Raw genomic sequence first — 13,762 nt, forward strand, 5'->3', positions numbered from 1 at the left:
GGTAAGAGCATATAATTTTAGTTCTAAGTTAAATTTCAATTCTATTTCGACACATCTAGTAATTTTAGGATAGTTATGCATAAGATTATATTGGATTTAGGTAAAAAATTATAAATCTACATGTGAATCTCACAACAATAATATTGAAAATAGGATAAAAAATAACAATTGATGGTACAAGTAACATGGTAATGCATGGTAGGTGACAATCATAATAAAAATGATAACAATAGTAAAAATGATAGTGGTGAGATGAGATGAGATTTTGTTGTTGATGATAATAATAATATTTAATGGTAGAAGTAACAGTGATAATAGTGAATAATAATTAGTTAATAGTAATAAAAATTTGATTGTATAATGGTGATGGTCAAATAAAAAAAAGACCAATTTTACAGTATGAAAGTGAGGTTAAAAATTATGATTCAAATGGTATAAATAAAGAAATGAAATATTTGCTTTAATTATACTAAAATCCCATTGAAGTAGTTTTTAGAATTGTAATTTCAACTTTAAAGAATTCTAGATAATTAATTATATTTTCATTGTTTAATTCCATTTTGAAACTCCGATTCCATGTGCTTAACATATACTTGCATAAATTACAAAAAATTTCAGCCACGCATATAATTGCCTACGTGCGTGCTCTTTTTTATGCTCTTTTTTCTTCTTTCTTTTCAGTTTTAGAGTTGATCTGGACGAATGACCATCAATAAAATTGTGAAGATCGAGTAATACTACAAATTTTATGCAGAAAGAATGAAATGCGACGGAGGGACTATAGGACCCTCGCTGAATTTTGCTACCCTAAATTTTGTCCCTTTAAATGGGAAATTAAGAAGAAAATGACATTGACTTTTGGTAGGAGTTCTTTCTCTTTCTCTATTAAATAATCAGGTAAAATAGTGAGATGTATCTTTCTATTTTATTTTTTACCTTTTTATTTTAGTTCATTACTTATTACAGTTTCTTGTTTTCTTTAAATTTTCCAAACATCTTGTATTTCATTAAATTCTAGACATGAAAATCTCAAAACAAATGCTAATCACTGAATGCAAAAAAAGAGAGTAAATAAGAGAGAAATAAATAATTACATATATTTGTATGATATTTAAAAAACATATTTCTATTTTTTATTTATTTTGTACGGAATATTTACGTACTGATTAATTAGCCAAGCAGTATACAGCAAATTAAACAGCTTGCAACATGTATTTTTAATTAATTAATTTATTTCAAATATATGTCCTTTTAGTTTTTATTAGTTCAAGTGAATAACGTTCACATCAAGTGACATGATCCTGGGCCTTCACTTTGAGTTGACACTCTTAGCTGTTAACAATTAAGAAAAGATCCCCTATCTCACGTACTCGTGGATTTTCTAGACTTTAGAAAAAGTACTTGGTGTCGGAGGAGAGAGCCAAGTGAAGTAGTCTTGTAAACTTCCTTCATGGACAATAGACTACTAGTCATTTTCACACATCTTCATATTTCAAAGTGATATATTTTTTAGTTTAAGTGACAAGTTCGCCATCTAGATCTTCTTATTTCTTCTATAGAGATAATGTTTTTGTCATCTATTTATTATGTAGGTTCTAACCGAAAGCCTAAGGGTTATATTGTTTTATAATTTATTCAGCAAATTAAGATAGACCACTCTCAATGCTATCCAGCCAATAATGCTGAATTTAATTTGGAGAAATGAAATGACTATACTAAGAAAACATAGATGTAATTGTCTAGAACTACAACACCACCATATATGAAAAAAAAATAACGAATTTCCATATCTTGTGAGCCCTTTGTTCGATACTTGTCTGTCTCTACCCTACAGGCTGAAGTCGCCGCACAGTCGTCATATGATCCCTCCAGTCACGTTCTCTTTCTTGCATTAAGATTCACAATAATAACTGCAGATCTAGGGTTGATCTTCTCTAGCACATGGATATTCATCATGTCTAGCTTCACGTCCTTTAATTTGTTTATAGGGGAGCATATTCTTCTCATCATTTCCTATCCTATCACCTTAACTGCTTTCCCCTTTTCTTTTTCTTTTTTTCCAATCTTATTAGCCTGATCGATGCTTGTTAATAGTTCAAGTGACCAGTTAGTTGAAATCCACAAAAACAACATGATCTCGACAAATATCTTATATTCCCAACTTCTAAACCTTGTTGTGCATGCATATGATACAAGGCAAAACTTATACAAATTATATATACAAGCAGATAATATTGATCCGATGATAAGATTATACAAACAGATCCAACTAATAATATATAATAGGTTACATTATTATTTGGTCCGATTTGTATTTTTTAATCTTTATAGTTGAAAAATAGTTTTTTTTTTAGTTTATATAGTATATATTTTAATTTCTTTTGTTTATATAGTTTAAAAGTGATATTTTTAGTTGTTATAATTTATATTTTAATTTTATTTTAGTTCTTATAATTTGAAAGTGATTTTTTTAATCCTTATAATTTATATTTTAATTACCTTTTAATTCTTATTACAAAATATATATAAAATAATTAGTTACAAATTAATTATAGATTATCAACTATTTTTTTATTACAAATTATCTTATAATAAATTAGTTATGAATTATTTATTAACATTTTTATAGTTAATTGTAATCGATAATATTACTCATATTTTAATATTAAAGATTAAGAAAGAATTAAAATATAAAATATCGAAATTAAAAAGATTATTTTCAAACTCTAAAAATTAAAAAAGTTTAAAATACAAATTATAAAAATTAAAATAATAACTTTTAAACTATAGAGACTAAAAAAAATTAAAATATAAATTATAAAAACTAAAAAATTAATTTAAAACTATAAAAATTATAAAATATAAATGATAAAAATATAGGATTGAAATGAGTAATTAAATTTATACTGGTATATATAATGAGAGAGAGTGCGGGAGAGTAATAGAGTAATAATCGGAGAGCAAAGATAATGCACACTGTTTTATATATGGTGCGCACGCACTTCTAGCGTACCTAACCATTTTATTAAGTCAAATCATACTTAAGTAATTAATCTTGGATGCAGATGACAATTATTCACTTAAGTTCCTTGCATTTAATTATTAGCATGGGTTCTAGAGCTTAGTTATAGTATGATTGGACTATAAATAGGATACTATTAGTAATTAAATAAAATTTGTTTTTGCGCATTATTTGTTAATTTATACATTTCGAAAGAATCCAACCATAGATTACCTTCTTACTTTCCTTAATTATTAGTTGAATGATCATAAGGCGTCAAATCGGCTCTTGATAATAATGATAAGTTCATACGATTGTGCTATTTATCAAGAATATGTGTCTGTGTTGGATGCAACTTAATTATTTTAGATGAATTAAGCTATAGCAAATTAAAAATTCCGAATTTTTAATTTTGATGCAAATATATTGGCTGTAAGTAATATATAAAAATTAATTAATTAGTCATACACTAGCTCAAATATTATAATCGAGTTATTTTTTCTCCTTTTTGAGTTAAATTTAAATCTAATGCAAATATTTTAGTATGATTAAAAGGAAATTAATGGAAACATGTAGCAGTAGGTGAATGAATATAGAATAGCATGGTCATTGTCTTATTATTATTATGTGTTAATTCCAATGTATATGTAGGAGAGTTTGTTCATATGCGATATTTCATTTCATATCTCATATAGTAGTGTGACCATTAGCTAATTGGCCGTTCTCTTTAACCGAAAAGATAACCTTACAAATCAACCAATCATTACATAAATCGCTTCTAATTATGCACACAACTATCTTAAGCTGTTGAATGAAAGTGAAATGATGTTAAAAACTTAGAAAGTAGTCGTTAAATTCTGTTGTTTGTTATTGTTGGCTCTTTCTCTCATGTGCCCCTCAGTCAAATGCGTACGGCTCTAGTGGTAGGGTCAGAAGATCTCGGAAGAGCTTCTCTTTTATCCAGTTAAGCTGCTCTTGCACATCAAAATCTTGTTCAATCTTTTCAATTACTTGATATATCTCTGTCAATTGTCAGGCCATTAAAACTTAACTACTCTAGGAAATCCTGAAATGTACTACAACATATTCAGATGTTAATGAAATCAATGGTTAATTTGGTATTGATTCCCAAAGGAATTTTCGTACTTTTCTTCTTCTTTTTTTATAATTATTCATACATATATATAGATTGAGAGATGAAAATTCTTATTTGAGAGCTCAACCACTTTTAATTTAATAAACAACAAAACCGCCTATAAAATATAGTCACATTACAAATGGTATTAAAACACTTCTCTATTAAACCGACATATAAAGAGGAAGAGGGAACTATAATGGCAAGAAATCCAACCCCCCAAAACAACAACCATATATTTTCCGTGTGATCTGGCATCATGTACAGTTGTCACAAGTCACGTCTCTCTGTGTTAAAACCTCCAAGGTAAAGCTCCGATTTGCTATCAATAATTTAATATTTCTATATAATTTTTTTAATGTTTTTTTGCATAAGCTCAAAGCCTATAAATAGAGCGGGTTTCCACACTCTCAATCAACGGCTTCCTTTTTCAGCTTTCTCTAGTTTCTCTCTTGCATCCTTTTCTCACTACTTGCTCTCTCACTAACATAAGCTTTTTTTGCTTCCTATAAAGGCCACTCGGCAATCCAAGGATTATCATTTTTAATTTTGCACTACTGTTGACGTATACTTTATTTTTCTTTCCCAACTTATCACATCTCTCAATTTCTTTCTCTTTCCGTTACCCTTTAATTTTCTCATCAACCCCCTTTTTTTCTCTGAAAGAGTTTTAAGTAGTTATTAATTATGGGTATCAAGATTGAGCAAGAGCAACCTAGTGTGGAGCTTTCAAGAATTGCAGTTTCAGAAACTCATGGAGAACACTCCCCCTATTTTGCTGGGTGGAAAGCCTATGATGAGAACCCTTATGATGAATTAACAAACTCCTCCGGAGTTATACAAATGGGATTGGCAGAAAATCAAGTAATTAATTAACACACACACACACACACACACACACACACACACACACACACACACACACACACACACACACACACACACACACACACACACACACACACACACACACACACACACACACACACACACACACACACACACACACACACACACACACACACACACACACACACATATATATATATATATATATATATATATATATTTGAATATATATAGTATAAGAGTAGATGAATTATTTATAGAGTGCATCTTACTAATCTTCTTATATTAATTGTACCCATCAGGTTTCATTTGATTTGCTGGAAAAATACTTGGAGGAACACTCAGAGGCCTCAACATGGGGAAAAGGAGCTCCTGGTTTCAGAGAGAACGCTTTGTTCCAAGACTATCATGGACTTAAATCATTCAGAACAGCAATGGCAAGCTTCATGGAACAAATAAGAGGAGGGAGAGCGAAATTTGACCCAGATAGAGTGGTACTCACTGCAGGCGCAACTGCAGCCAATGAACTCTTAACCTTCATTCTTGCTAACCCAGGAGATGCTCTACTTGTTCCAACCCCTTACTATCCAGGGTAAGAACTGATTAATTATACCTTAAAAAAAATTATATACATGGTCTCACGTACGTAAAGTTTTAACGTGATCAAAGTCTTAAACTAAGATATATATGGGTCTTTTGTTTTACAGATTTGATAGAGATTTAAGGTGGAGAACTGGGGTGAACATAGTTCCAATCCATTGTGACAGCTCCAACAACTTCCAAATCACTCCTCAAGCTTTGGAGGCTGCATACAAAGAAGCAGAAGCAAAGAACACAAAAGTGAGAGGAGTGTTGATCACAAACCCATCAAACCCCTTAGGTGCAACAATTCAACGCACGGTTCTGGAGGAGCTTCTTGACTTCGTGACTCGCAAGAACATCCAACTTGTCTCAGATGAAATCTACTCAGGCTCGGTGTTTTCCTCCTCCGAGTTCGTGAGTGTAGCAGAAATCCTCGAAGCTCGCCAATACAAGAACGCAGAAAGGGTTCACATTGTTTATAGCCTCTCCAAAGACCTTGGTCTTCCTGGTTTCAGAGTTGGAACTATTTATTCATACAATGATAAGGTTGTGACCACAGCGAGAAGGATGTCGAGTTTCACCTTAATATCCTCACAGACACAGCACCTTTTGGCTTCTATGTTGTCTGATAAGAAGTTCACTGAAAACTACATTGAGACCAACAGACAGAGGCTGAAGAAGAGGTACCAAATGATTATTGAAGGGTTGGAAAGTGTTGGCATAGAGTGTTTGAAAGGGAATGCAGGGTTGTTTTGCTGGATGAATCTGAGTCCACTGTTGGAGAAGCAAACTAGGGAAGGAGAATTGGAGCTTTGGAATGTGATTTTGCATGAAGTGAAACTCAACATCTCTCCAGGGTCTTCTTGCCATTGTTCTGAACCCGGTTGGTTCAGGGTGTGCTTTGCAAATATGAGTGAGCAGACGCTGGAGGTGGCATTGGAGAGAATACGTAACTTCATGGAACGAATGAAGAAAGAGTAATAATGGCACTACTGTGCGTGATAAGTTCTATTAATGCTGTTGTTGTTATAGTACTATATTGTTTTTTTTTTTTATTAAATGGTTCTGGCCATTTTGATAAATTCTTTATTTTTGGGTAACAACAAAACCCAAAACTCATGTAAGGAAAAAACACATGTATACTGTAGAAGAGCATATTCACTGCCTCAAGTAGTGAAGCGTCCTAGTTGTTGTTTGCTTGCTTAACTCAAGCAAGTTAATTACTTAATTAGAAACTCCTTTTGTATGATTAAAGTGAATCTATCTATTAATGAAAAATGTTGTCTCCAAATTATGTATACTCTTAGTTAGCTCTCACACCATTTCTCTTTATGCTTAAACTTATTTTACTATTGACTCGGTGATAACTTGAAACTTAATAACTTAATTTTAATTTATAACACATGTTGAATTTATAAAAAAAATGATCTATTGAATTTTCACAAGATGCATCGTGAGTGAGAAGTAAAGAAGAATTTAAAGTCCTATTTAAAGTGGTAAAAAAACTGCAACAAAACACTTAAGTTTTCCTTAGTATCATAGTAACTATTTATTTTAACGCTGTTTGTGTGTACAAGTCTATTTAACTAAAGTTGTTCATAAAAACATCACAGTACATTGACTATTGTTTTTTTGGACAACAAACTTTCAATTATATAACAATTTTTACACAGTTTTTAACATTTTTTTTTAGTAGTTCTTTTCTTGCATAGAGTTTATTATAAAATTCTATTGTATATTAGATAAAAGTCCTCTTAATTAGATAGCTGCGGAGTGATCAAAGGTTTATACACACGTGTGCGCGTATGTTTGCGCGCAACAGCTAGCAAACCAACCTTGTATACATAGCTGTTATCTTCTTGTCAATATTTGCATCATTTAAAAAAGGAAACTTGTCATTCAACTCTCATGTCAAAGTCTACGTGTTATTGTCATGCTTATTATATGTGGAATTATGGATAATCTGACTTGATTATGGATACTTAATTGGATAAACATATAATACTTTGCTTTATGGGTGTGCGCGTGATGTTCCAAACAATTAATTAATGGTCTACTACTCCATATACCGTCCGATTGAGATCCCACAATTAGGCTAGCGATTGACTCACTTAAAGCTTGATTATGTTATTATTCTCACCACCAAACTTTGAGCTAACAATATCAACTCCTTATTGTATACGACATGACTAGCAGCGGTGACCTCTTTCATTTACGGAAAATTTACATTTGATATTAAACTATACTATATGATTTTACTCCTCCAAAACTCTTACCCTTAGTTTCTACACTTGTAGTGGAGAAATGATAGATTTATAACTATGACGCAAGAGCTGACAACACCAAGTTTAGCATGAGACACGTTATTCGTAATTAGTTGGACCTGGTCTAACGCATGTTCTATTTATTATAGAAAGGTGTACGTGTATATAATACCGTCAACATTTGTAATTTTCGCACATACTTCATTAATGAGGCATTGGGGGCTTCCTTAATCATTTTAGTGATTACTTTTAAGAGAATGATTTGATTTTGATAATGTTCTATTTACATCTCAACTTCTCAAATATATATATATATATATATTGAACTGAATGTTTTGCATATAATAGGAGAATATTCGATATGATAAAATATCTTTATAATTTGTTTGTTACTTGGTTAAACTTTTCAAAATTTAACAATATATTAGGTTTTAATTGAAAACTTTAATAATTTAATCTCAATCATTATTAATTTTTCTCATATTTTTACATAAAATAATGTTATAGATGAGTTATATATATATATATATATATATATAACACTTGATCATTTCTTGTTTACTAGAGAATAATAAATATATGTGATCAAATTAAAAAATAGGTTAATGACTCTAATATATCAGTTAATTTGCTTCTCATATCTCTCTTATCTCTTTCTTTATTTTTACATCATATATATAATTAAATTTTGCATTTATCGTTTCTCTGTTTTCTATTTCTGTTCCTGTATAAGCATAGATGGATCATATAAATGTGAACATAACAACAATGATAACAATTTACAAGAGAAGAGCTGTGTTGTACGTTCTGGCTGATATTTTCTCAACACCTAAAATAAAACTTGCGATTTCTGGATTCCTTTTGGATAGATGTTCAATCATATATCACTAATTAGATTACAGTTCCCAGAAAGTCTGAAAAAACACTATTCGGTGGCATGCTGATGCTGCAAACGCAATGATATCCTACGAACATGTGACAAACAGAAGCCACACAGATAAGCCCGTACGTTTTGCTCGTGAAGGTGAGCAAGAAGCTGTCTTTCAAGCGTGCATGAAAATTATACACCTCTAGTCTCAGGAGACCTACTTTTTTTTCTTTTTTCTTTTTAATTTAGTGCTAGTTTTTTTTAATATATATACATTTCCCTTCCTAAACCTTTTTTTTTCAAAACTTTGATCATTTCAGCATTTCTTCTTCTTAAACTTTAGTTGTTTTAGAATTTTAATATGTAATTGTTTTTTTTTCAGTTATACCCTTATATATATGGCTGTGTAATTTGTAATTAAAGAGATAAACTAATGACTAAATTTATTTGATTTTCACAAGATATTTATAATGTGATATTAATGTTACTTCTTAGCTGGATTCAAAGGAACAATATCTCATCATAAACGGATCCTTCAGTGAATTCTAAATAATTATAATAATTAGAGTAAGTTATAAATAAGTAATTAAAAATAACATAGAAATTAATTTGTAAAACAATAAATGAAGACATTTTAATCTACGTGAAAAATCTATGTGAAAAAATATTTAATCTAAAATATTAAAAATTCTTATAAATTATATTATTTTTCTTAATCTACCAAAAAAAAATCTTAAACAACACAAATTTAAGAATACATCAAGAAATAAATTTGCAATATAAAATAAATATATTCCTTACCAAAATTAATTCACGCATTTATATCTTTTTCTTAAAAAAAACTTCATTAGATGTAATTATAAATTTAAAAGTTTTTGTTATAAGATAGAAATGATATATTTGTTTCTATCAATAAAATCTCCTGGTAAATTAGAAGCTAAAATATAAGCAAATCTTTCTTTGATTTTCCCATGTAGAAGCATTTGTTCCAAAATTAAAACAATAACACCATTTTGACCAACACTTTTCCAATCTACTTCCCATCAAACGAGGCAATGATGAATAATGGTTTCATAAGTTCCATCATCGTCGAAAAATGACTTTTGAAAATTGGCATTTTTGCTTGTCGCAATTTGAGACATAATAGCAGAGTCATCCTTGTGATAATCACTGCCTCAATTCCTTTCTTCACGAATATTTCTCAAATACCATATCGATCGCTAATACTAAAATAACACCATAAATGGACTCGAGGTCATCATCAAAGGCAGTCTCAAAGGTCTCGGTGATTAGATATTTTTCCATTTCAGTTATTATGAAAACAATTTCCTTGAAGACCATGAGCATAAATTCCTAAAGGATAAGCATAAGGCAAAGACTTCTTGATTGACATGTTCATCTATTGACCTTTTAGCATAATTCTAAATGGTGTCCTTTGGTTAATTCCTTTACCTACCGTTGAATGAAATAAAGGGGCTAGAAAGGGAGTTCTTCCAAAGTCGAGCACTTGATAACCCACTTATATAGCTTTTAAATTTATCCCCGAACCTACTTGTTATTGGCACACTTTTACAAGGCAAAAGCTTTTTACCATTACTTGTCCCTAAATAGGGCATGTCCTACCCTACTCAAAATGCCTTAACTTGTTTGAGTTTCTTGATAATATCTTTTCATTATTGATTCCATCAATTATTTTGTTATAAGCTTATCAAAGAGAACTCTATATCTAGGACAACGTATGATTTTGTGGTAAACCTTATTTTTCTCAGATAAAAACGCGGAAAATGTTCCTAGCTTGGGGAATAAATCTGTTTTTCATTTATCTTAAAATTAGTGCTATTAAACCTAGCTCTCCTCAATCGATTGAACCAATTGGAGTGAGATCAATCTGGTACATAACTAGTTCGGTTGAATTATTAGATTTGATATGTGTCATTAACTCAATAGTGACATCATTAAACCAACCTTAAATTAGGGTAACCTATGAGCAAACTGCAGTTTACAACCTTGCTGAACTCGTCCAAGTGTTTTTGCACTCTTCAAGACATCACTTAAATTGTAGGCTTATTACACTCTTCAAATTGTAGGTGTTATAAAACTTAGACTAATGTATTACTTAGTGGGAGTATTAAGTAATTGGTCAGACAATTAATTATTTGTTGAGCTGTATGAATCCATATAAATTATTTTAATATAAATAGAAAACAATGTGTATAACAAGAAAGAAAGATCGATCGATGAATATTAAGAGTGTCGTTATCATTTTAAGAGAATTATTGTTACATTACATCACAAATCACATCAATATATTGCTTGTCACATTTTTTCTATCTTTCTCGAAATATAAACGCCTGGGAAATTTTCAAGAGTCATTTTTCGTTTAGATATTGGATGGTTATTGCCTTATTGGACATTTCCAACAAATGATCCTTTAACAAAAAAATATATAATTTTTGGGTTTTTTTTATTGTTGGATTATGTTATTTGTATCTTCTACTTCTGATCTTTTATGTCACACCTTGCACTAAGCTTAATTACATATGTTAAGAAAGTTCTTTTGATTTATCAAAAAATAAATAATAAAAATTATTTTAGGGTAAATGAATCTTATGCTAATCTATAAGCCAGGTAGATTTGTTCTTCAATGAACAACATTTTTCCCGTATCAATATTCATATAATTCGTTCAACCCATTATTTGACTTATTACGAGTTCAGTCATTGCATATTATTCAATATCCATGACTATTTTAGTTCAACAAGAATTAGTTCCTATAGAAACTTCAATATTATCCATCATTTTTAGAATATTTTGAATTGTAATTGCATGAATGGGTTTACACGGCAATTTATACACAAATGCTCCACCAATATGGCAATTTATTTAGGTTATAAAGTTTATATATATATATATATATATATATATATATATATATATATATATATATATATATATATATATATATATATATATATACACACACACTATAATAAGCTAAAATTTTATTTAAGGAGTATCATGATGGATCCTAGAAACAAACTTTCTAACATACTCTGTCTATTTGGTTAACATTTGTGAAAAAAAAACAAAATCGTGATACAGAAATATTAAATATAATATAATAATACTCATAAAATTTATCATTTTTAATAGATTTCAAACAATAAAAGAGAATATATTTAAAATAATATTTCTAACATTTCTCTATCGTTATAGATTTATATATTTGAAACTTGATTTCAAACGAGGTAACATAAATATTTGGGATGGTCTCTCTTCGGCTCTTCCCATAATCTTTAAATGATCCTCGTGATGTTCTCTAATATGATATTCAAACTTTAGTTCTTTAACATTTTGTTTCTTGGGCGTTATTTGATTGTATACCCTTGTTCTCTTAATTTCATTCACATACTGAAATTATGTTATCCTATTTTTTTATTTATAAAATGGCTAAATAAAACCTTATTATTTAGGTTTATATAGTAGTCCCTTAGGTTGAATTTCTAACAGCTTTTTTAGGATGCTTTTGAGGCACTGTCAGATAAGACTAAGAATGCCACCTACTTCGTATCCTTTGGGAGAAAAAAATATTCTTAAGCCACATTAGCCAACGCATTTTACATATGCCATTCTAATTATCTCGTTCACACGTGTGATTAATAACGTTAACCGAACGCTCGAATGCCGTCAGTTTGTTTGCTTACCAAAAGGCAAACATGTTAACACTGAGCAGGAAAATTAGAATATGCCGACATTGAGATCGGAAAGAAGGATATATATAAATTCATTCTTTTAGTTGGTCAAAAAAGAATAAACACAGGAATATCGGAATAAGTCAATATAAAGTGAATGAGGAATGAGTGAAAATATGAGTCCAAATACATAAAAATAATCGGTGAAAGGAAAACCCATTTCAAACATGATCGAGCTAGCTAGGCTATTTGTTTATTTATTTATTTGTAATTCACACTTTCTAATACAATGTGAAAGACGCAATGAAAAACTATTTTTTTTTTTGAATTATGCAATCATAGAAATTAATAGAAACGCACATATATAATTAAGGCTTGATAGCAGCTTTTCTCCCCAATAGAAAAGTCGGTGGTAGGCACAAATGCGGTGCAAATGAGATTACGTGAAAGTTCAATGCACGAGAAAAAGCTTATTTGTTCCATAATGCAGAAAGACGCCGAATGGGGAATGCCATGGAGGTGTATCCATTTTAATTAGTTCACATTTGATTGCATTATTAAATCTTAGGTCACATTCGTTTGTTTGTTTACCAAAAGGCAAAACTTGTTTACACGGGCTTGTACAAAAGGAGGAGGCCACATTTTGAATAACAGAAACTAAAAGATTATTTTTGTTTTTTATTCGGTCAATAACTTTTTGTTTATTTTGTATTTTAGGAATAATTATATAACTGTTGATAACAAATTTTTTAACAATTAAAATTTGATTGTTTATTCTATATTTTAAAAATAATTTTATAATTATTGATAAGACGATTGTCAACAATAAAAAATTGTTAATATATTTTGATTTTTTTAGTAACTACCCATGATATTTGTATCGTAGATCCCACAAATATTATTAAAGAATATACAAATATTTTTATAAATGGGTAGTAGATGTGTAATAAGGTAAAGATTTTTACATTCAACTGAAAGGGTAACGGATGATTATTATTCATACTCATCCTGTCCCGTGTAATTTTTAATTTTTCTCTAAGGACAATTTTATTCAAAATATGATTAGACATTAAATGCAAGTACTTTCTTTAATATGAATTCAAACCTTGATTGGTTATGTTATGAGAGATTAGTCCCGTTTGCTAAATCCAATTTCTATTTGTTACTTTTTTTAATTTTGATTACTCTCATTTGTTAAATGTACATAATTATTCACTTATTCATACGTGAAAACTATGGATCTGTGGTATATAAAGGCAAGGCTTTTGTTATATCCATTCCATTTATTTTTGAATTACACTTTTTTTTAATTCAAATTACTCAAATAGGCTTTCCCTCTCAAATACTTTTCTCTCCCTCACATTTATTTTT

General features: G+C 29.7%; 1 protein-coding gene across 1 annotated transcript; it reads left to right on the forward strand.

Moving 5' to 3' along the window:
• The first annotated feature begins 4,567 nt into the window (after positions 1 to 4,567).
• LOC114413514 (1-aminocyclopropane-1-carboxylate synthase 7-like) lies at positions 4,568 to 6,852 on the forward strand. Its single transcript, XM_028377971.1, has 3 exons — positions 4,568 to 5,000; positions 5,288 to 5,577; positions 5,693 to 6,852. The coding sequence occupies exons 1-3, from the start codon at positions 4,824 to 4,826 to the stop codon at positions 6,546 to 6,548; spliced, it is 1,323 nt and encodes a 440-aa protein (XP_028233772.1). The 5' UTR covers positions 4,568 to 4,823; the 3' UTR covers positions 6,549 to 6,852.
• Positions 6,853 to 13,762: the final 6,910 nt, after the last annotated feature.

The sequence above is a fragment of the Glycine soja genome, chromosome 5, assembly GCF_004193775.1.
Source record: "Glycine soja cultivar W05 chromosome 5, ASM419377v2, whole genome shotgun sequence".
Lineage (NCBI taxonomy): Eukaryota > Viridiplantae > Streptophyta > Magnoliopsida > Fabales > Fabaceae > Glycine > Glycine soja.

Bases quoted from the DNA above. Each gene is read 5' to 3' on its own strand.
- LOC114413514 (XM_028377971.1), top strand. From the start codon at position 4,824: ATGGGTATCAAGATTGAGCAAGAGCAACCTAGTGTGGAGCTTTCAAGA. The intron at 5,001-5,287 runs GTAATTAATTAA...TGTACCCATCAG, and splicing joins TGGGATTGGCAGAAAATCAA to GTTTCATTTGATTTGCTGGA. The intron at 5,578-5,692 runs GTAAGAACTGAT...TTTGTTTTACAG, and splicing joins CCAACCCCTTACTATCCAGG to ATTTGATAGAGATTTAAGGT.